This window comes from Mercenaria mercenaria, chromosome 11 (genome assembly GCF_021730395.1).
Source record: "Mercenaria mercenaria strain notata chromosome 11, MADL_Memer_1, whole genome shotgun sequence".
NCBI classification, from domain to species: Eukaryota; Metazoa; Mollusca; class Bivalvia; order Venerida; family Veneridae; genus Mercenaria; species Mercenaria mercenaria.
Window position 1 is genome coordinate 9,438,864 of NC_069371.1, and position 25,959 is coordinate 9,464,822.

Sequence of the window (25,959 nt, forward strand, 5' to 3'; positions counted from 1 at the left end):
TAAAAGATAAAATCAAAGTCTCAAATCAAATAAAACAGGAAACTCAGCCGGACTGTTATATCATACCTATTATGCAAATTTCAAACAATAACAAACATAAACTTTTTAAACATTGATTCGCTTGTCTTTCTTCATTTGTTTTCAGTTTATATAGCAATATGCTTCATATTCTATGTGTTCGCTTAAGGATCACATGCTTTTGACATTCCAAGTACCAACCATGTACAAATCGTTTAGGATATCCTGTCAAATGAGCGGATCAATACAAACACGTTGTGGAGCATTTCCGAGTAGAAGAAGTTATCCGGCCGAATGATTCGACAATATTTTTGCATCATAAAACTAAACTAAATGTCAAAAGATAGTGTGTTTTATCTAAAATGGTTTAAATCGAAATTACTAGGAACAGCGTTTGAAAAACACTATCATTAAACTTCGAGCTCATTGTTAATAGACAAGCATAATTAATAAAATTGTACGACGAATCATGCCCTTTCGAAATATAAATAACATATGGGTTTATTTGATCGCTCAAGGAGGCCAGTCTCGGTGTACTTTCAAAATCAATTTGTGCATACCAAAGACTTCAAACTAACATCCTTTTCGTTCCGTTGGGTTTAACATCATACCGACATACATAATTGTAGTTCATATGGCGACTTTTCAGCTTTTTAATAGTTGGGAAAGATCCAAAGTGACCCTCCAGGCATTATTTCACCATGAGTGGGCACCAGGGTTGAACCGTCGACCTTCCCTAAGCCAGCTGGATGATTTCCCCGCATGAAAAAAAACACTCTAATTATAGCGATGTTACGAACCCATAACGGTAAGGGACAAGTGATTCGCAGCCAGTGACCGTAACCACCTGGCCACGGAGGCCCCTTCATTTTCGTTTGTACTGCAGTAAACTAAGCTTACGGTTATATTTAAGCCTAAAGTAAATACTTTTACAAGTGCTAAAACGTAAAAATTTAATTAAAAGATCAACGGGATGGGAGTGGTTAGGATTTCAAAACGTTTGCCAAAACGAGTCTAGAATATAGAACTAAAATACGTTTAGAACTCAAAATGCTGTTTTACCAATTTCAAACATAATTTAGGAGTCTTGGTACTAAAAGAGTGAACATCATCAGAACTAGCCATAGTGGTATGGGGGAAGTAGTAGCCATAGTGGTATGGGGGAAGTAGTAGCCATAGTGGTATGGGGGAAGTAGTAGCCATAGGGGTATGGGGGAAGTAGTAGCCATAGTGGTATGGGGGAAGTAGTAGCCATAGTGGTATGGGGGAAGTTGTATCCATAGTGGTATGGGGGAAGTAGTATCCATAGTGGTATGGGGGAAGTAGTAGCCATAGTGGTATGGGGGAAGTAGTAGCCATAGTGGTATGGGGGAAGTAGTAGCCATAGTGGTATGGGGGAAGTAGTAGCCATAGTGGTATGGGGGAAGTAGTAGCCATAGTGGTATGGGGGAAGTAGTATCCATAGTGGTATAGGGGAAGTAGTATCCATAGTGGTATAGGGGAAGTAGTATCCATAGTGGAATAGGGGAAGTAGTATCCATAGTGGTATAGGGGAAGTAGTAGCCATAGTGGTATGGGGGAAGTAGTATCCATAGTGGTATGGGGGAAGTAGTATCCATACTGGTATGGGGGAAGTAGTATCCAAAGTTATAACTTTTTTCCGTAAATATGATAAGGGCTATATATTTACTTTTTTAATCTCTACCAGCAGGGGAAACTTTCCATTCGGGAAGCCAGTAACTGATGGTTTTTCCCTACATCCAGAGTGGGAACGTTGTAACTAATTATAGTAGCTTGTTAGACAATTTATCTAAATTTCTAGAGTTCAGTTTTTGTTTCAAGATTTGTATATCTGAAACTCAAAGCTTCTCGAATAGGAACGTCAACAACACCGCTACATATTTACACTGAATTGCATTTAAAATTATCGATCAACTTACTTATCCTCACAGTATGCAAATCTGGTAAAACACGCTCAAAAACAAAATCTCCCGTTTATGTTTATCATTAAACATACATACTGAGACGTTAGAAATAAATTTGGAAATACGTGAAGGAAACGAATTGTAATTCTGCTATCTCCGTTTAAATAAATACATAAAATGCATGTACTAACATTTTAATCCAGATCTGATGAAACTATTTTGTTCTTATATCCATCATGCTGGACAATGTTAAAACTGTTTTAATAGATATATATGTGTGTGTTAAATACTATTTGAAGGGCATACAATTTAATATACTAGTATCTCACTTTATATAGTTTCCCAGATTCCAATTCAGGAAACTATGAAACGCGGTAATTTTTCTTAGAAATGAACGGTAGAAATTTAGATATATTTTCAGGTTTACAATGGTGTATTTTATTTAATAATGCAATGTATATTCTTATACATCGGACCTTTTGAATGAAGCAAGTCAGAAAGGGCGATTTTTCTTCCCAGTTGGGAAGGCGTGACTGCATATAGTATCAATTTTCCCGAAAGGAAGTATGGAACAATCCAGTGGTTGACTTCCGAACTGAAATGACCACGTGACCTGATGAATAATAACGGTGGAATCACCTTACTATATGTACACATTCATATGCGTCATTGTTACATAACTCGTTCTAAAATTCGCTGGTCTATCATTTGTACTACTGACAAGTCTTTACACAGATTCGATGGGCTAGTAAAATTCGAGAATTGAAATCTTTTAATGATCGTTTATGATGTCGTATGATAAAACACACTAAATGACTATGAAAAGTGAAAAGTACATGCTCGCAGTCCAGACGATCTCGGTCAATAGTTTTGACTGTTAGCCAACGAGTCATTCAATAAGTGTAGACTGTAAAACCAGTGGAAAAATGAATTAAAGAGAATACGAATTTTACAAAAATAAGTAAAACAATACAAACACAGTTATTAATTAATATGTCGTAAATATATATTTCATAGGTGTTTGAATATTTTATCGTAAAATGAGAATAACTTTGTATTACAATGAATAGTGTATAATTGAGACAGCCATTATAGTTGAAGAAATAACAAGTATTTAATATGCATACACAATACTGAGTATAAAGATTGAATAGTCCACTAACTCAATTGCACAACTGCTAAATAGCTGTCAATCTCAGCTTTTCTAGAAATACAAATAAACAAAAAATGATTTAAATGTTACACTATAAAACTATTTATAAAGAAAATACTATAAAGATAAAAAATACTTTTCTTACAATGGAGATACCAAATAAGTCTGTTCTGAATGCACAGAAATTTCACCCGATAAAAACAAAATTTTATCAAAAACAAATCTTTTCTACAGTAAAAATGTAAATAAACTTTACAATAAAAATACGTTTTTTTTTTCAGCAGCATTTACCTATTGCTTATGAATTAAAAGCACATATTTCCTGAAAAACTATAACCTTTCCAGGAAATGTGTGCATTTTTCTGAAAGCATAACAGCAATAAATGATATATTTTGAAACAATGAAATTCTTTGTCAGCTAAAAAAAAAATTTTTTTTTAAAAACTGGATCTAACCCATATGAGATTTCCTGCGATTACAAAGGTAGATTCTAAGTTCTTGAAACGGTAGTCATTTCTTAACAAAGAACTAAAACACAGCCTATCCAATATTTCCAGCAATACGCTGTTGGAAGTCAACAGTCATATGGACGTTATCAAGCCCTCTAAGTGTGCGTAGATAGTCGAAACTGTTCTTTTGCTCTTGCGTATTGATGCCAAGGCTGTTGTAGAGTTTTTTCAGACCTGTTCCTCGAGCCACCTCGATGGCGCCCGTGTATTCTGCTTCGGACACAACTTTTATTTTCTGTGACTCGGCGGTGGCCGACTCTCTTATTTCCTTTGCTTGGTTTTTAATGTCTGCTACCTGAATTTAAAAACAGTTGTTTCTTTAGAAAAACATATGAACATGTAGATCAATAGATCACTACCATGAAAATCCGTGTCATTACTGAAATGAGCCGCGCCATGAGAAAACCAACATAGTGGCTTTGCGACCAGTATGGATTCAGACGTGCAGTCTGGTCAGGATCCAAGCTGTTCGCCCTCAAAGCCTATCGGAATTAGAGAAACTGTTAGCGAACAGCATGGATCCTGACCAGACTGCGCGGATGCGCAGCTGGTCTGGATCCATGCTGGTCGCAAAGCCACTATGTTGGTTTTCTCATGGCGCGGCTCAAATGTTTTGACGTTTTTACTTTCACGAGTAAGTATTGATTAGGAGATAACTGTCGTCATAAATGTTGGTTAAATTGACACTTCCAGATGGTACTGAATAATTATATTGAGAAACTGCGTACAAATGACTTTCGAAAACATAATAAAATACAACACGCCATAACAAAAACGTTCATATAATATATTGGCGAACTTTTGGGTCAGCGCTAAAATTCCAAACGAACCCGCAATATGTAATGTTCTTTTGTACAAACTACCATCTATACGTCCTGACAAACACAGTCTAATACAACGGTCATACATTTCACCATTTCATTAGATCAGGTGTTGGTCCGCTATCATTTTCACACTTACCATTCCATCTTTTCTTGGTCCACTATCATTTTCACACTTACCATTCTATTATTTTTGCAAAGTTATCCTAACTTGAGCGCATTCATACAGCACTGACTTCAAGCAAATATACACGAACAAAAGTGCTTTACAGAATATTTTTCAAAAATACAATTAAGAAATAAGAAACTGTCGTTTTACTTTAATAAATCATGAACATAAAAATTCAGATACAACCCCAAAACTACAAATATGTACGCGTAAAACTTAACTGATTTTAGGACAAATTACTGTTCTACACTTCGATATGAAAAATGTATTGTTCCGTTTGCGGAATGTTGTAGAAAGAAGTGGGATTTTAGCAGGCAGCGTGTCAACTCTGATTTCTATACATTGCAGCAACCAATGACAACATGCCTTTTGATGATAGTTTCCTTCTGGTCTATACACTTCCGTCATACCTGAATGAGGCAGAGAACGTATCATGTAGAGCCTTAAAGGTGTTGATTAGAACCTTGTACTGTACTCTGTAATGCACTGATAAGCAACGGAGCTCCTTCCGTACGAGTGATGATGATTGTGACGGGACGTCCTAGTGATAACGTATTTGTCATGTTCTAGACATGCTGCAATTTTTCCTGTTTGGTGTTTGAAATACCACTCAACAATGCGTTACAGTTACAGTAGTCTAATCGTGAGTTAACTAGGCAATTGATATTGGACTTTGTGGCATCACTGGTAAGATACCATCTGATACGACCTATTGTGTGTAATTGCGTATATGAAGCCCGGCGCACAACAGTTGATTTGCTGTTACATTTATCCTTATTGTGCCCTTATACTGCACCAATATCCTGACACATGTTCCTGGTTTTATCAAAGAGTCACCGACTTTGACCGAGACGTCATGCTTGGAGTTATGATTTGACGTGAACATCATTACTTCTGTTCTATCTGCAATGACTTTCAGCACGTTGCAATATATCCATGAGCCAATTTTAGCCAAACAACCCTCAATACGCCGCAAATCTTCACTTCTAGCCACAGCTTCTATGGTATAACTAAGAGTCGTCGGCGTAGAAAAAATGAGGCAGATCATTGCAGATCATATGGCACCCATGAGTTAAGTGTACATGATGCAGTTCCTTTGACCCAGTACTGATTCCTTGGGCACATCGTATTTAATCAACACTGGCGTCGGCAACTCACCATCAACGCACATAATTTGACAGCGATCATTTAGATATGACAGCATCCATGCATGTGTTTTGCCTGACTCCGAAATGATGTTCGAGACGATGTACCAGTGCTTTGTGGTCAATAGTGTCGAAGGCTGCAGACAGAACGTGTAAGACGAGGACTGCTACAGATTTTCTTCACACTTACTACATTCATCCGTTTCATGATGTAGGTCCAATCTTCTTTTCACATTTACCATTCACCTGTTTGGTGGTGTGGGTCCACTATTAATTTAACGCTTACAATTCACCTGTTTGGCAGTATGGGTCCTCTATCATTTACACTTACTATGCAAACGTTTCATGGTGTATGTCCACTATTATTTTAACGCTTACCAGTCACCTATTCCATGATGTGGGCCCACTTTTATTCTAACATTTACCATTCACCTGTTTCATGGTGTGGGTCCACTAGTATTTTAATACTTACCATTCACATGTTTCATGGTGTGGGTCCACTACCATTTTAACACTCACATTCACCTGTTTCATGGTGTTGGTCCACTATTATTTCAATACTTACCATTCACCTGTTTCATGGTGTGGGTCCACTATTATTTCAATGCTTACAATTCACCTGTTTCATGGTGCGGGTCCACTATTATTTCAATACTTACCATTCACCTGTTTCATGGTGTAGGTCCACTATTATTTTAATACTTACCATTCACCTGTTTTATGGTAAAGTTCCTCTGTCATTTTAACACTTACTATTCACCCGTTTCATGGTGCGGATCCACTACTATTATAACATTTACCATTCACCTGTTTCATGATGTATGTCCGCTATTACTTTAACAATTACCAGTTACCTGTTTCATAGTCTGGGTCTACAATTATTTTAACTCTTACCAGGCACCTGTTTCATGGTGTTGGTCCACTATTACTTTAACACTAACCAGTCACCTATTTTATGATGTGGGTCCACTATTGTTTTAACATTTACCATTCACCTGTTTCATGGTGTGTGTCCACTATTTTTCAACACTTACCATTCACCTGCTTCATGTTGTGTGTCCACTATTATTTTAACACTTACCATTCACCTGTTTCATGATGTATGTCCACTATTACTTTAACAATTACCAGTCACCTGTTTCATGGTGTATGTCCACTATTACTTTAACAATTACCAGTCACCTGTTTCATGGTGTGGGTCCAGAATTATTTTAACACTTACCAGTCACCTGTTTCATGGTATGGGTCCACTACTACTTTAACACTTACCAGTCACCTGTATCATGGTGTGGGTCCACTATTATTTTAACACTTACAATCCACCTGTTTTATGGTGTGGGTCCACCATTACTTTAACACTTACCAATCACCTATTTCATGGTGTGGATCCACTTGTCCACTATTATTTTAACGCTTACATTCACCTGTTTCATGGTCTATGTCAAATATTATATTAACAATTACCAGTCACCTGTTTCATGGTGTGGGTCCACTATTATTTTAACACTTACTCTTCACCTGTTTCATGGCGTGGGTCAACGATTATTTTAACACTCACATTCACCTGTTTTATGGTGTGGGTCCACTGTTATTTTAACACTTACCATTCACCTGTTTCATGGTGTATGTCCAATATTACATTAACACTTACCAGTCACCTGTTTCATGGTGTATGTGCACTATCATGTTCACATTTACCAGTCACCTGTTTCATGGTTTATGTGCACTTTTATGTTCACACTTACCTGTCACCTGTTTCATGGTGTATGTGCACTATTATGTTCACACTTACCAGTCACCTGTTTCATGGTGTGGGTCCACTATCATGTTCACACTTACCAGTCACCTGTTTCATGGTGTAGGTCCACTATTATTTTAAAACTTACTCTTCACCTGTTTCATGTCGTGGGTCCACTATTATTTTAACACTCACATTCACCTGTTTCATGGTGTATGTCCACTATTATGTTCACACTTACCAGTCACCTGTTCATGGTGTATGTCCACTATTATGTTCACACTAAACAGTCACCCGTTTCATGGTGTATGTCCACTATTATGTACACACTTACCAGTCACCTGTTTCATGGTGTATGACCACTATTATGTTCACACTTACCATTCCATCAGTTTTTGTCCTTACGACAGTTGCATTCTGAATGTGCTGTTCTCTAAGATTTTTCTCAATAAGGAGAAGATTTTCCATAAGTCTTTCTATGACGTCATTAGGTATGATGATATTGGTCAGCTGGAAGAACTTCACATCCACGTTAAGACCTTTGTCACTGTCTTTGCAAGACGACCGCGAGATACACCTTTCCGGACAAGCTAGTTAAAATAAATATGAAATGAATTATAACTTTAACTCTGATTATTTATACGTGTGTGTTTTATTTAACAAACTGAACAAGATGGCCATTAAGGCTCTGTATCGCACACCACACCTTACTTACCTCTTCAAACTTGAAACTAGCTTTCAAGAAGACAAATCTCATTGAGATAGAATAGAAAATGTGGCATCATGCCTGTAAACATGGTTCATTTGACATTGTGACCTAGTGTTAGTTTGAACAATATTTTATTTTTTGAAGCAACATACACATAAGTATAGGATAGACAATGAGTGCCGTTGTCTACGGGATATATACAACGAGCAAAGCGAGTTGTATATATCCCGTAGACAACGGCACGAGTTGTCTATCCGACTTAGACCACGTGACATAAAAACTGCAATTATTGAAAACTCTCCCACGCGTTCTATAGAAATTAGGATTAACGTGTTTTTATAAGAGTAATATCATCTTTGTACCGTTAACGCTTAATTGTCAGTAGGGCATATGAAAGAATGCAGGTTATTTGTATAAATTCAGTTTTACTCAAATACCGGATTTACTAAGATTTAACGTTCATTAACACATTGAGTCATTTGCAATCACAAAATTAATGCTAAACAGTTAAATATGGATTTCTCAAAAATACTCAAAATTGGACTGCATGCTGAACAATTAGTTTTTGTGAGGAGTTTGCATGTTGGCGAAACACGAGACAGATACGTTAAATTCGTTGATTCAAGAAGATAGCCAGGTTATTTATTTATTTAGTTAGTTATTTTTTTATTTGTTTACTTTGTTTATCAGGATATAGTTAGTGCGTAGATGCTCGTAGGACTACGAATACCTTTTACTATATCGTGCCCTTCTTGTAAGTATGATGTAGTTTGTTTACTTTCTAACTGGGCCAAGTTGTTCGAAACTTTAAGGGACTGTAATTTAGTTTAGTTTAGTTTATACTAATTGTTTTAGCCGATTGTGATGAAAGCTTTAACTGTTTAAGCTTATTGTAACCACTCTCGAGTCCGTTTCCTATGAAAACTAGTACTGGGGTCATATGAGAAGTCATGGTCGTGACCCCAATGATGCTCGAACCCACGACCACTGCATTAAGCTGTTAAACTAACCGCCTGTTAAATTTCTATTTATGATACTAGTCTTGGTGGGTGGGAAACACTAGTATGATGTTTTAATTTTACTGTAAAGATGGTTTAGTGTTTATAATCATTAACAAGTGCATTTGATTTTCTAAGTTTTCTAAACTGTCGAAATCTACTGATAAAGTCAATCGACCGTTAACTCAATCGCCTGTTAAAGTTTCGAACAACTGGATCCAGTTGATTGCAAATGTAAGGATCGTGCTGACATGTCTTTTTTATAACAAGTGAACATAAAAAGTTACAACTGTTGGAAACGTTTCAGTGAATGTGTAAATTACGTTTTTACCCAGTTGGTTCTACACTACAAATATGTAGTTTTATTGTAATTCATTTTTATTGATATCTAATAACATGGGGTCACTTTTACAATATTAATATTTAGACGTTGTCAACTGAATTTACCTCCAAGTCAGTCTTATTTTTTATCCCATTGATAACTGGTGAGAATATTGCAAGGTCATTTAACTCCGGCGTTAGCCTCTATTGTTAGATGGTAAATTGGCACGAAATTCACGCGTTTTTTGCCCAAGTTTCCCCCCGATATATATACAACGCTACTGTTGTATATGAAATATAGACGGGTACAAGTCTGCTTTGCGATTGGCTATTTACGGATTATCGTGGTCTAACATGTATAACAAATTTTTACATGTCAAATACATGGATTGGAAAACAAGCTGATAGTGTTTTCGCCTTAGATGACCCAATTTTGAACTCGACCTAGATTTCATAAAGGCAAAACATTGTGATAAAGCTCATGACGATTAAGTAAAAATATGGTTTCTAGAGTATTATCAAGACTTTGCTATGATTTAATATTATGATATAGTTTTGACCTCAAATAACTCAGCATTGAATATGACTTAGAGCTCATAAAGTCACTCATTCTAAGATCATTTCTGGTATGGCCTCTGCAGGGTTTGACAAGGCTTTACTATGATAGCACCTGGTGACCTAGATTTTAACCCTACATGACTCAGTTTCAAATCTGATCTTTTGATAAAGAAAATCACTCTGACCAGGTTTCATATAGTACATATATTGAATATTGTCTCTACAGTGTTAACGAGTCATCGTTTGCCCTAGTGAGTTTATTTTTGACATAATATGTAACATGACTATTCCTTGCATTGTAACAGGGTTTCTTTAGATCTGGAAAAATACCACCTCTAGAGAGTTAACAAGGTGTATCTATGATTTACCGTAGTGAGCTTGACCTTTGACCTCAGACGTAACTTGACCCTTGCTTTATGAAACGTCTAACATTTTCTGTTAACATTTTGTATTTCACTAACTACCTACAGAAACACGTTCTTATAGGAAAATGCAATGCCCGCCAAAATGTAGTACATAGCACTGATCAGTATGTAGAAAATTTATGTTATTCAGTCTTAAGAAATTTAATTCAATATATAGGTAATACCTTGTTTATATTCGTTACAATTAGGTCTGCAACATTCGCCGCCCAATCTCTCTCTAACCGCTTTGTAAACTACTGCTTCAATTTCCTGCCTTTTTGTCCTCAGTTCTGTTGTATTGTAAACAGGGATAGCGCCCTAGAACAAAAAGTGTTAGTACAAAACTATACACTAATAGCAAACTTGAAAATTTACATAACCTTTCAGTTTGTATTTTGTATAACTAACAACGCCTTTATCCGAATGCAAAAGATTCGAACCCAAGTAGCACGTAACCTTATATCCTTTACCATTACGTACTTGGGATGAACGTTTACCTATTTATTTTAGAGGACCATAATGTTAGGCTGGTTATAGCCAAATATGTTATCCTCTTTGAATAAAGTTATTATTATTATTATTATTTACATCATTCTAGCTTGTAGCAAATCTGAAATTTTGCAAAATTAAATTTCTATTTTAAAATTCCCAATAGTACATTTTTGAAGTTTTGCATATTTTTAAAATTAACTGTAGTCAGTAGCATGCCGCAAGTTCAATAATATCTAACGACGACACATAGATTTATTCAATTAAAGACCTAATCCCGTTTTTTTTAAAGTCACAAAATATACATAGACATCATAGATTAATTAAAAACGAGTGTTATATGAATGAAAGAAAGTTTAGCAAATACTAAAGAACGCCTTTGTGCTGCCATATCTCAAAACAAAATTCAACGAACTTTCCATTTAACGAAAGCATGTGGTTTTAAAAATAATAACATGGCAACGACTTGCGTTACTTTAACTCAACAAAGATAATGAGACAAAACCATGTGCACGGTTGAAAATATTACATGCACATGGTAGGAAAGGTCAAATGATATATCCTGGTCAAGACAAAAGTGAAAAGAATGAATACTTTGACTGCATCCACTGCGCTAGAACGCATCACATCTTCGTAGTAGATGTCATAGGCAGCATGAAGTAGCGGTAATTCGTCCTTGCGTATGAAATACTGCGCATGTGCAGTAACAGATACCTGGTAAAATTTAGAATAGAAATATAACAATGACATTTTATAAATAAAATCATAATTTGTCACCTCCCTAGGTGCGCAAATGTATGATTAAACACGGATAATAAGACGAATATAACTGGATCCTAAAACGTAACAAGAGAGTGACGATGACCCTGGATCGCTCACCTGAGTAATATGAGCTACATGTTTCAAATGTCAAACTGATGAATTTTAGAAATTTTTCGGAAGGTTTTCCGATGTACAATCAAGTAACCCCTGGGGCGGTGCCAATTTTACACTGGGGGTCATGATTTGAACAAAGTTTGTAGAAGTCTATTAGGCAATGTTACATATCAAATATCTAAGATCTAGGCCTTCTGGTTTATTTTTAGCAAATTTATGAAGATTTCCCTATGTACAATCAAGTAACCCATGGGGCGGGGTCAATTTGACCCTGTGGGTCAAGATTTGAACAAATTTTGTAGAGGTCCACTAGGCAATGCTACATGTCAAATATCTAAGCTCTAGACCTTCTGGTTTATTTTTAGAAAATTTTGAAGATTTTTCTTTGTACAATCAAGTAACCTCATGGGGCGGGGTCAATTTGACCCCGGGGGTCATGATTTGAACAAATTTTGTAGAAGTCTACTAGGCAATGCTACACGTCAAATATCTAAGATCTAGGCCTTCTGGTTTATTTTTAGAAAATGTTTGAAGATTTTCCTATGTAAAATCAAGTGACCCCTGGGGCGGGGTCAATTTTGACCCCGAGGGTCATAATTTTAACAAATTTTGTAGAGGTCTACTAAGCAACGCTACATGTCAAATATCTAAGCTCTAGGCCTTCTGGTTTATTTTTTTTTTTAAATTGAAGATTTTCCTATAGAAATCTATGTAAAATCAAGTGACCACGGGGTCATGATTTGAACAACTTTAGTAGAGGTCGACTAGGCAATACTAAATGTCAAATATCTAAGCTGTAGGGCTTCTGGTTTTTGAGAAGAAGATGTTTTAAGATTTCCCTATGTAAAATCATATGACCCCTCGGGCGGGATCAATTTTGACCCCGGGGTCATGATTTGAACAAATTTGGTAGAGGTCCACTAGGCAATGCTTCACATCAAATATCTAATCTCTAGGTCTTCTGGTTTTTGAGAAGAATATTTTTAAAGTTTTTCCTTTCGGTTGCCATGGCAACCAGAGTTCTGCATGGAATTCAATTCTTTGAACAATTTTGTAGAGCTTCACCCAAAGAACATTCCTGCGAAGTTTGGATGAAATTGGCCCAGCGGTTTATGAGGAGATGTCGTGTAAAGTAAAAGTGTACGGACGGACGCCGGACGGTGAGTGATCACAATAGCTCGCCCTGAGCCTTTGGCTCAGGTGAGCTAATAAACTTCACTAATGTAATAAACAAAAGCTGTCCGTAAGACAGCCAAGCTCGACTATTCGAAATATTGTCACAGAAGCAGGAAATTATTACCCAAAATGTTAAATATCAAAAGAGTTTAAGTTCGAAAGGGGACATAATTTGACCAAAATACATATCAGAGTTATGGGACTTGATGCTATCAACTAGTTTCATAACCCCGAAGAAACATGTTAGGTTTAAATTCAATATCTGCATTAGTTTTGGAGATAGTAACTTGCATGTAAACTTTAACCAGAATTTTCTAAGTCCAAAAGGGGGCATAATTTGTTCAAAATACATGTTAAGAGTTATGGAACTTGACCTAGTGAGGCTGGTAATTGACCTAGAAAAGGAATAAATAAGATTCAAAGCTATATGCCTTTTGGTAATAGCTGTATGTACTTGCACGCAAAACTTTAACCAGAATTTTCTAAGTCCAAAAGGGGCATAATTTTGCCCAAAATACATGTCAGAGTTATGGGACTTGATTCTATCAACTAGTTTTATAACCCCGAAGACACATGTGAAGTTTCAATTTAATATCTATATTAGTTTTGGAGATAGTAACTTGCATGTAAAACTTTAACCAGGATTTTCTAAGTCCAAAAGGGGGCATAATTTGCCCAAAATACATGTCAGAGTTATGGGACTTGTCCCAGTGAGGTAGGTAATTGATCTAGAAAAAGAAAAAATAAGTTTCAAATCTATATGCCTTTTAGTAATAGCTGTATGTACTTGCACGCAAAACTTTAACCAGGATTTTCTAAGTCCAAAAGGGGGCATAATTTGCCCAAAATACATGTCAGAGTTATGGGACTTGTCCCAGTGAGGTAGGTAATTGATCTAGAAAAAGAAAAAATAAGTTTCAAATCTACATGCTTTTTAGTAATAGCTGTATGTACTTGCACGCAAAACTTTAACCAGAATTTTCTAAGTCCAAAAGGGGGCATAATTTGCCCAAAATGAAGGTCAGAGTTATGGGACTTGGTGCTATCAACTAGTTTTATAACCCCGAAGACACATGTAAAGTTTCAATTCAATATCTGCATTAGTTTTGGAGATAGTAACTTGCATGTAAAACTTTAACCAGGATTTTCTAAGTCCAAAAGGGGGCATAATTTGCTCAAAATACATGTCAGAGTTATGGGACTTGACCCAGTGAGGTAGGTAATTGATCTAGAAAAAGAAAAAATAAGTTTCAAATCTATATGCCTTTTAGTAATAGCTGTATGTACTTGCACGCAAAACTTTAACCAGAATTTTCTAAGTCCAAAAGGGGGCATAATTTGGCCAAAATGAAGGTCAGAGTTATGGGACTTGGTGCTATCAACTAGTTTTATAACCCCAAAGACACATGTGAAGTTTCAATTCAATATCTGCATTAGTTTTAGAGATAGTAACTTGCATGTAAAACTTTAACCAAAATTTTCTAAGTCCAAAAGGGGGCATAATTTGCTCAAATTCATGTTAGAGGTATGGAACTTGACCCAGTGAGGTTGATAATTGACCTAGAAAAAGAATAAATAAGTTTCAAAGCTATATGCCTTTAAATGATAGCTGTATGTACTTGCATGCAAAAACTTAACCAAGGTGTGACGCCGACGCCGACGCCGACGCCGACGCCAGGGTGAGTAGAATAGCTAGACTATTCTTCGAATAGTCGAGCTAAAAATGTAAAAGAGTAGCGTATTGTTATATTTAAACGTTCGTTACTTCATCTGAGTAATATGTAGTGGACGGCATTTTCCGTCGGTGTCTTCTTCATCGAAAGCCTCGGGCTTATCGCCGGTAAGTACCCAGTGTTGTAAAGATTTAGTTACATTACAAACCTCGTATTTATCGCGGGTAAACATTTAAATGTAAAGATTTAGGTACAATACAGACCCTGAGCTAATCGCGAGTAAATGCTCTAATATTGTACAGATATGTTTACAACACAAACCTCGAGCTTACCGCGGGTAAATGCTCTAATATTGTACAGATATATTTACAACACAAACCTCGAGCTTATCGCGGGTAAATGCTCTAATATTGTACAGATATATTTACAACACAAACCTCGAGCTTATCGCGGGTAAACAGTCTAATATTGTACAGATATATTTACAACACAAACCTCGAGGTTATCGCGGGTAAATCCTCTAATATTGTACAGATATATTTACAACACAAACCTCGAGCTTACTGCGGGTAAATGCTCTAATACACGGCTACTAAACGCTAGCGCCACCACCAAATTGTGGTGATAAGGAAAAGAGCTATCGGCATTTCCGTGGTGCAGCTATCGCCCGTTTCTGCTTGTAAACACGTGAGTAAAATTTATATTTTATCTTATATTTTTATTGATAGAACTTTTTTCGAAAATCAGAGAATGTAGTTCCGTGTAACAACACTTTTACTTCAGGTTGGCTGTAATTTCATTAAGGTAATATGCAAATTGTGGTGTCAGGAGCTTTTCTCCCGAATCTGACAGTGGAACATTTTCCTATCGGCCAGTATTCGAACATCATTCCGATGAATAAACACGCTGTAAGAACATACTTTCGCATGCAAATGGTGTAGAAATGATAAATAATTATATACGCACACACCATGAATAATATAATCTCGGGTTAGAAGAAATATACAAGGATTTTTAATAGTGGTGGCGCTATAACTCTAGTGATGGCGCTATACAGTAGTGGTGGCGCTGTTACGGCATTCACTAATACGAACTGCGAGGGACATAAATAGATAGGGAATCCCTGTAATACATTATTCCTGGAATTGCTGACGCATCCGGAACAAAAGAAACACCAATATTCTCTAACTGATAATTTCCCTGCAAGGCATTATGTTATTACAGAAAGAAAAGCACGATCATAGTTTATTTACCTTTATGAAACATTCTCTATACAAGAAAAAACAGCAAAATACTCACAGATCCTTGGGACTCTTGTAGTCAAAGTAAATATTTTCCTTTGTTTAAAATGTTAATGTAGAATTATTTCTAACCTTTTAATATTGTACTTAAATACAAACGTAAGTGTATTTTAAATTCAGGTTAAAAAAATAGTAGCAATACATTTATTTCAAACAAAGATTTGTGTCCAGGAAATAGTCTGAAGATATTGTAGAATTTATTTTTTAAAGTTAAGATTCTGAACGTTACTTCCCCTTGTTTTTATACGTCGTTTGCATGTCATTGTAAACAAAAGACTTTACTTTCACAATTCTTTCTGAAAAGTGAGTACAGTGCATTTTCAGTTCCAATCGATTAAATATGATTTATCAATACAGCTTAGATGTACAATCTGAATCCAAATGCATGCAGATTATTTTGCGATCATGTAGAGGTTACATGTATTTTGTTGAGTAACGTAATTTGGGTAAAGTGCGGGATAGGTTGGTAACATCGATTATTGTAGAAATTTCCATGGCTTGCAGACAGACATTTTCATAATTATATAAATTGAATATATTACCCACTAATCATATACAACAGCGCCACCACTATTGTATAACGCCACCACTAGAGTTATAGCGCCACCACTTTCAAAAATAGTCGTGTTTTAACTTTTTACTGTGTTTTCTTAATTCTTTGGTGTATGGGAATACGTGCAATTCATTTCTACACCATTTCCATGCAAAGGTATGTTCTTACAATGTGTCTATTCATCGGAATGGTGTTTGAATACTGGCCGATAGGAAAATATGCCACTGTCAGATTCGGGAGAAAAGCTCCTGGCACCACAATTTGCATAATATTTTAATGAAATTACAGCCAAACTGTAGAAAAAGTGTTCTTACACGGAACTACATTCTCCGATTTTCGAAAAAAGTTCTATCAATAAAAATATAAGATAAAATATAAATTTTACTCACGTGTTTACAAGTAGAAACGGGCGATAGCTGCACCACGGAAATGTCAATAGCTCTTTTCCTTATCACCACAATTTGGTGGTGGCGCTAGCGTTTAGTAGCCGTGTAATATTGAACAGATATATTTACAACACTAACCTCGAGCTTATCGCGGGTAAACAGTCTAATATTGTACAGATATATTTACAACACAAACCTCGAGCTTATCGCGGGTAAATCCTCTAATATTGTACAAATATATTTACAACACAAACCTCGAGCTTATCGCGGGTAAATCCTCTAATATTGTACAGGTAATTTAAAACACAAATCTCCAGCTTATCGCGGGTAAATGCTCTTATATTGTACAGGTAATTTAAAACACAAACCTCGAGCTTATCGCGGGTAAATGCTCTAATATTGTACAGGTAATTTAAAACACAAACCTCGAGCTTATCGCGGGTAAATGCTCTAATATTGTACAGGTAATTTAAAACACAAACCTCGAGCTTATCGCAGGTAAATGCTCTAATATTGTACAAATATATTTACAATACTAACCTCGAGCTTATCGCGGGTAAACACTCTAATATTGTGAAGATTTAGATACTGTGCGTCAGCTTTAAACGTCTTAAACTCGTAGTCTGGACCCAGGAAATGCTTGCCGCCAGAGTAGACCTTGCTGGTATCCACCCACCCAGTACTCTTCTGCCGCCGGAAACCATACTATAATATAAAAAGACTCAATATAAGGTTACAAAGTTTTAAAACGATACAATTAATCAACTATATATGAAGAAAAAGAATGCCGTTTATTTGACCCAAATAAGGTTAAAAACATCAATGTAACAAACTCATAATTAACGTTGCAACACATAATGATATGGCGGAGTACAGTGTGATATGGCGGAGTAGAGTGCGTTTGTGCAAAATTCCGCTGTATATGAATTATGATTTATATTATTATTTCAACTGTTTGTTGTTATTACAGTTTCTCTAGATTTGTTTTAGCCTCACTCACTACAAATCACCTTAATATTGCTAATGGAATCAACGTCGCCATGTCATCCGGTCACCCTTCTATTTAATAGTTAAGCACTAGCTTCCCATGTGGTTTTAACTCAACTTCAAAGTTAAGTTACAGTATAAAAAAAGCTTAAATACCTAACAGGAAGTTTTGTAACTTTAATTTGTTAAGTACTCTAGTATTATTAATGCACCTGTCAATATTTTGCCCGCCCGGGGGAGCGGCGGGCATATACGGGACTTTAGACAGAAGACCATTCCCGACAGGTGGGAATTTGACAAACATTTGATGTACCAACCAGGCTCTAGGGTGGGATTTAGACAAAGAAGGTTGTCTCTGGGGTGGGGATTTAGACAACAAAATTTTTGAAATGTCAAATTCCCCTGGGTCAGCCCCCCCCCCCCCCCCCCCCCCCCCCGGACGGCAAAATATTGACAGGTGCATAACCCTTACCCTCTAAATTTCTATAAGGAACTTGTCCATTTTTCAATTTGGACAGTACCATTAACTGTTAAAAGGGGTGCTTACCAAAAAGATACTGACTGAATGTCGAACAGTGCAGATCATGTTCAGACTGCACGGATGTGCAGGCTGATCCTGATCTACACTTGTCGCAAAGGCAGAATCGATTGTGTCCAGCATGAGAAGAGTTAGGATTCATGTCAATGATTACGTTCCAAAGTAAACATGCTTACTTAATGATTTTAGAGCTACGAAGCTTCTTTGTAGAATAATTTCTCAGAGATGAGCAATAATGCATACCTCCTCATATTCCAGAGTTACAAAGCCTGACAAATAATAATCTCACCGAAAGAACAATGACTAAGTACCTACCTCTTGATATTCCAGAGTTACAAAGCTCGCCCGAAGAACAACTACCATGACGTAGGCGATATATTCACTTCTCATGATATTCTAGAGCTACGAGACGAGGGCGACACATGAGTTACAAAAATCACTATATGGGGGGGGGGGGGGGGGGGGGGGGGGGGGGCGAAACATGTCTAACTTATGATATTTTAGGGTTTCCGAATTCGGAGCTCAACGCTAGAATAATGACTAAGAAAAGGGCAATATGCCTATTACCTGATATTCCAGTGTTACAAACTCTCATTACAGTCAATGGAGATAATGCCTACCTGATGATATGGCCACAGATGTCTAAATTAAAACTGGTTTCTGTTTAAATTTCATTGTGGATGTATTTTTGACATTTTGGTAGGAAAAATGGGAGAGGAGGTTGTATTTGGTAAAGTGAAACTCAATTATAGTATGGGTAGTACTTCCAGGTCACAGCAGTGTGATTTTGATGTGATTTTACAGTAAGCAAATGTGACAAGAGAAATCTCTCTTAAGATGATACATGACCCCTACTATTCTCTTCATTTTTTTATATCAGTCATAACATTATCATAACTCTTTAAAATGAGGTAAGGATGTGTTCTCTGAAATGGGTCTAGCTATGTTTGATAGCTCTTTAAAAAATGTCAGTTTTATATAGAATATATAGGGAATACTATTTACTGGTGTGTGACTTTAAGGCGGGCGAAAAATTACTAAGAAGAAAGTGATAGATTCTTACCTGATATTCCGGAACTACGAACCTCACTGCTAGAAGTATCATTAAGACAAAAGCAATAATACCTACTCCATGATATTACACTGAGAATTACTAATAATCTTCAAAACTAGGACGGCGATAAATGCCTACCTCGTAAAATTCTAGAGTTACAAATCATCTTAAAGACGTGCGCAAACTGTATTCCTCGTGATATTTCAGAGGTACAATTCATCTTAAAGACGTGGGCAATTATTGCCAGCCTCGTAATATTCCAGAATTACAAATCATCTAAACACGTGGGCAACTACTGCCACCCTCGTAATATTCAAGAAATGCAAATCATCTTAAAGACATGGGCAACTACTGCCAGCCTCGTAATATTCCAGAGTTACAAATCATCTTAAAGATGTGGGCGATAACTTGCCTACCTCGTGATATTCCAGAGAGTTATCTTCAAGACGTGGGCAATTAATGCCTACCTCACGATATTCCAGAGATACAAATCATCTTAAAGACCTGGGCAATAACTGCCTATAACTCGTGATATTCCAGAGTACAAACTCATCTTTAAGGCGAGGGCGATAACTGCTAGCCTCGTGATATTTCGTGATATTTCAGAGTTACAAATAAATTTAAAGACGTGGGCGATTACCACCTACCTCATGATATTCCAGGATTACAAATTATCTTAAAGATGTGAACGATAACTGCCTACCTCGTGATATTGCAGAGTTACAAATCATCTTAAAGATGTGAACGATAACTGCCTACCTCGTGATATTCCAGGGTTACGAAGCTCATCGGCAGAACTATTACTAAAACGAGGGCAACAGCTCCCACGATTCCACCAATGATGATAAATAAACACTGATTATCGCCCAAATTGCCCATTTTCAAACGTTGCTATCCTAAAGAATAAAAGATAAAAGCTACTGCTTTAAATAGGCTACATGACACAGTTCAATATTATGGCAAAACTGGTACCACATTTTTCTTATCAAAAAACTTTTGTAATTCATGTTATACATCATTTAAAAAAGTACATGGGTGGTAACATTAACGCTTTAAACTTTCAAAATACATCGATTGGTTTAAATGTATAGTCAAAAGCGCTTTTGAAAGTATATTTCTACTTGTATTCAAAATTCAAAAAGCTCCTACTATACAATCAGCATAATATGTTTAACTTAATGCCTGGATCTTGTGTCATAAGCTGAAATTATGATTGAATCAAACAGTAATTTTATTACCCTGTAGCTTAATTCAGCTCTTACCTGGTGTAAAAGAACCACATTGTTTACTCTTGTTATTTAATGTCCTAAATACCAGGCAGCAATCCAGTCGTTAAGCGATAGATAATGTCCTTGTATGTATATAAAGGAAAAGCAAACATTTTTGTATGTTTTCCGTCTTAATTTTAGAAATAAAGACCCACCACAACCTGTTGACTTACTTCTTCCCCAACCTACATGAACTTCATGAAAAGTAGCTATATTTCAAAATGTGCATAGAAGATTTAAGGCCCTTCCTCCTTATTTGTTGTATTTTTAGAACCTTATCTGCTGATGCGTTTAAGCTTTTTTATTCAGTCAATCTTTTTATTCGATACATTTTATTTTTAAAACACGGATAAATGAATATCTTGCAATATAGAAACAAAGTGAGATCTAAATTTAACTAAATTCATCCATGTGGTATTAATTTAGAGAAAGTCTCGGCCTCCTAAATGTCCGATATTTGTATTTCACATTTTCCATGCAAATCATGTTTAATTAACATCATGGAAACACAGCAGACTACAGTTATTCTGTTGTGGGTCTTTAAGTTAACGATACGTATATAATAAACAATAACAGATTACATGTATTATATAATAATATTTGAATAAACATAAACACAGTTTGATATGAAAAATCTGCATGTATACTTAGATACTGGTAGCCTGTTGTCAGTACGTTAAGACCGAAAACAGAATGACAGGGGTTTAGGTAACACGAACGGTCTTAAATTTAAGTTTAAAAGGGAAATTAATAGTTAAGTAAAAATGCAACCACAATTAAACATTATTTAGACAACACAAGGGGAATTATGCATTTTAATATATAAAATCCTTCTATCCATATTCCTTTTTTATCTATTAAAAATGCAACTGAACGCTTCTTTAAATAATTTCTAATAAAATCCAGCAATTATCTTTTTCTGGTTTTATTTTGTTACTTTTGATAAAAAGATCATACTTATTGAATAAACAAACTTGTAACTTCTCTTTAAATAAATATTAAGTTTTAAATAATTATTTTATTGTTGAGGTCAGTGAGAATTGCTTTGCTATAAGAGTTATAATTTAATTGGCCGGGAAATTATTTAACATGACTGAGCAATCAAAATTATATTATCAGTTAAAATGATTTTGTTTACATTCTGAAAAAAAAAAAAAAAAAAAAAAAAAAAAAAAAAAAAAAAAAAAACAGCACTCCAATCAATCAATAAAATGCACAGGAAATAACCAATTTATCTGTAGGCAATAAAATTTATGATTCTCTGACAAATATTAGGCTACATGTCACGTCTACAGGGGTTTTATGGACCCTTATCAGAGTGGACCAGACAGGATCTTGTATATTGGGGATTAAAAAGTCTGGTATGGGGGGGGGGGGGGGGGGGTCACTTATATAGGAGATTTTCTTTGCCTTTAACCGTTTTTCCACAAGAACCTGAAATTTTTGTTTCTGAAAGACTTTAATACTAAAAAAGCTACTACGCGGGAAAAAAACGAGTTCTAGCTGTAGTTAGGATTAAATATAAGTTTACGTGCTATACATGATACACGTATGATAAGAGAATAATTATTTTCAGTGTAAACTATAAATACACACTGTCTTAAAAACAACAAGGTAACTTTTGGCTGTCACTCTTCCATCACTATAATGGTAAAAAGTCTATTAGGTTATCGATTTTTGCCAATATGCATGATACCAGTGATAAGCGGAATTTCTTATAAACAGATAAACAGACTATAATATTCAAAAAGATAAAAAAAACTTACCGGTTTCGGAGGAATGGTAATAAAATGTCCACCACCTTTCTATATCTGTATATTTCTCAATGAAGACACATTTTGAAATCAAGCATGTAATTTCGCAAGGATATATAAATAGTTGTATTTGCTTCAATATTCGCTTACTCGGTCAAATATACTTCATATGTCGATAGTTATACTGTTTACATTGTGTACACACAACCACGGATTATATTGATAGATGATCACTGACCCGTTAAAGTTCATATTGGTCGCATGTATACTAGTATTTACTCTAGGGTTAATTTATAAAGTGGCGGGAAATTTTGAAAACTGTCGTTATTGACATTTTCAATGAGTATTTATGAATTAATAATACATTAGTAAAACGGTTCGCTAGGAAAAAAAGAGTTTAAGAGGAAATGAAAGCTTACAGAAAAGTAATTCATTCTACACTCGTACTGGACAGTAAAATGTAGGAAGTGTCTAGCCGTCCATTAACCGGACGCCTACCCGCGTTCTAGCCGTCCGGTAATAGATTTCCTAATGAATAAGTAATGATACCGGTTAATTATTTACTAAATATCGACACTTAGGCCATACCAAATTGACTTGTCGTTCGTCGGAACTACCGCATCAATGATTTCATTCCCGAGAAAAAGAAAAAAAAAATCACCCGCCCGCACGTACGTAAAAATCTCCGGAAAAAAAATTCTGATTACGCGGTCCGGAATGATAACGGCAAAACAGGTTTTATCGCTGTTTTAATGCATCAAAGTGATATTGATCGGAATTCATGCGTTCGTAATACATCACGGGGGAGGAAGTGTCACACGAAGGAAGGAGTTCTTCTGATAACCTGTCATGTTTTCTTCTGATAACTGTTACGGAGTTCCTGGAAATAGTTACAGAGTTCTTCTGATGTCTGAATGACGAACCAAGGAATCGGTGGATAAAATGGTAATTATTTATCTTTAAATAGAGAGAATGGGGTGTAAAACTAAAGTTTGATGATCAAGGTTGCCTGATGTATTGTGCTATGCGTCAGAAAAAAAAACTGTTTAGTCTAATAATCAGTGCCACTTCTTTGAAATGAAGACATTTTGAGTAAAATATCGAAATCGTTTCTTTTTCATAACATTATTTCTTCTTATTCACGTTCTTCATCCTCACCACATGCAATAGAATAATTTTAGCGCAAAGTTGCAAACATAAACCATTTTCTAACAATTTTATGCCCGATTTTTCAAATGTTACGGAATTCAGGTGATAACTCTGAAGATGTCACAAAGTTCTTATGATAACTTTTATTACTGCGAGGGTGTTTCTTGAGCTATGTTAAGATACTTTTTAGCTAATTTAATTATTTACAAAGGGTGTTAATGATGTTCTAACGTAATATATTTATCCAATGCACAGTATTGTGGTTATATAATGTACGGTATGAGTCTTTTGTAAAGTTTAAAACTATGTACAGTATAATGACATATATAGTAAAATACGAATAGACAACAAATGTAGTAAATTGTATATTTTCGTTCTATCAATGGATATACCAATGTTCGTGAACAACGGTGTATTGGTTTCCGTTTTGATTGATCACTGAATTGAAATCAAATCCGTTCATCTATTTGCTGCATTTGCAGAGGCTGTCTTTTTCTGAAGTGGTTTATCGGATTAATATGTATGACTGCTGTTGTCATCGCATGCAATTCAATTGCTTGTCTAGTTATGCATATTCATATTATGGCCTTTACGTTGAGTTAATATATATGTGGTAGGTTGAAAAGGCCAATATGCTAGGTAAAGCTTTAGATAATTGTCCTTTGTTTCAGGATGCGACAGTCAGATATAAATACTGTCACAAAAGATTCCTGACGTCTGAAGCAGTTGCTCATGTTGTAAATATTCATCCTGAAAGGAAAGTCGCAATTACAACATTGAGGCCATGTAGCAAATTTAAAACAACTGTTTATGCACATTCTTTGTTGGTGTATTTATTCTTTTTAATTTGTGTACAGGACTTTATGTAGTATCTTTCGTCAACACGTGTATCAAACCATCTTTTTGATTCCACACCTCATGTTTTTTTTATTTCGATGTAAATGAGATGTGAAACCAAAATTTGTAGTCCTGTTTGGCGCCATATAACCTATACTGTGTTGGTGCGCCGTAAAAGCAAAATAAATAAATAAATAAATAAATAAATAAACATTTTTCATCATAGGATATTTTTTATTCGTCCTGTCCAATTTTTTCCCCCAAGTAAATCAAACGTCTGTGTTTTAAGTTTGCCACAGTCATACATATTAATCCGATAAACCGCTTCAGAAAAAGACAGCCTCTGCAAATGCAGCAAATAGATGAACGGATTTGATTTCAGTTCAGTGATCAGTCAAAACGGAAACCAATAAACCGTTGTTCACGAACATTGGCACATCCATTGATAGAACGGAAAAATACAATTTACTACATTTGTTGTCTATTCATATTTTACTATATATGTCATTATACTGCACATAGTTTTAAACTTTACAAAAGACTCATACCGTACATTATATAACCACAATACTGTGCATTGGATAAATATATTACGTTAGAACATCATTAACACCCTTTGTAAATAATTAAATTAGCTAAAAAGTATCTTAACATAGCTCATGAAACACCCTGGCAGTAATAAAAGTTATCATAAGAACTTTGTGACATCTTCAGAGTTATCACCTGAATTCCGTAACATTTGAAAAGTCGGGCATAAAATTGTTAGAAAGTGGGTTGTGTTTGCAACTTTGCACTAAAATTATTCTATTGCTTGTGGTGAGGATGAAGAACGTGAATAAGAAGAATAATATGTATGAATAAGCAACGATTTCGATATTTTACTCAAAATTTCCTCATTTCAAAGAAGTGGCACTGATTATTAGACTAAACAGTTTTTTTTTTACGCATAGCACAAGACATCAGGCAACCTTGATCATCAAACTTTAGTTTTACACCTCATTCTCTCTATTTAAAGATAAATAATTACCATTTTATCCACCGATTCCTTGGCTCGTCATTCAGACATCAGAAGAACTCTGTAACGTTTTCCAGGAACTCCGTAACAGTTATCAGAAGAAAACATGACAGGTTATCAGAAGAACTCCATCCTTCGTGTGACACTTCCTCCCCCGTGATACATGTAGCTGATGACTCAAACTTAAAAAGTCAGGAATTATGATGTTGTTCATCATTTGTTTTAAATCTGGAGTGTCTGTGCTAATGCCACACTTGGCCGTGATGAAGTAGGCACGTTCTACGATTGTTCAAATTATACAAAATACAGTGAAAAGAACAGAGCCCGACTTGTAAGACGTGCTAGGGGTTTCAATTAAAATTTTTTGTATTAAACATAGAAATATTGTTCAGATAAAGTTTTCAAACTATTTGTTATCAGTTGTTTAGTTCAATA

The 25,959-nt window shown here is 35.6% G+C and overlaps 1 protein-coding gene across 2 annotated transcripts; it reads right to left on the reverse strand.

Annotated features, from left to right (window-relative positions):
- Window positions 1–60: 60 nt before the first annotated feature.
- LOC123530708 (uncharacterized) lies at window positions 61–22,707 on the reverse strand. Of its 2 annotated transcripts, XM_053518515.1 has the most exons (8): window positions 22,536–22,707; window positions 20,764–20,852; window positions 20,261–20,397; window positions 17,463–17,627; window positions 11,552–11,671; window positions 10,654–10,786; window positions 7,860–8,068; window positions 61–3,900 (listed from the first exon to the last, which is right to left on the reverse strand). In XM_053518515.1, the coding sequence occupies exons 3-8, from the start codon at window positions 20,378–20,380 to the stop codon at window positions 3,637–3,639; spliced, it is 1,011 nt and encodes a 336-aa protein (XP_053374490.1). In that variant the 5' UTR covers window positions 20,381–20,397; window positions 20,764–20,852; window positions 22,536–22,707; the 3' UTR covers window positions 61–3,636. The 2 variants fall into 2 exon arrangements, with proteins under 2 accessions (XP_053374490.1, XP_045167398.2); XM_045311463.2 differs by lacking the exon at window positions 20,764–20,852.
- Between the last annotated feature and the right edge of the window lie 3,252 nt (window positions 22,708–25,959).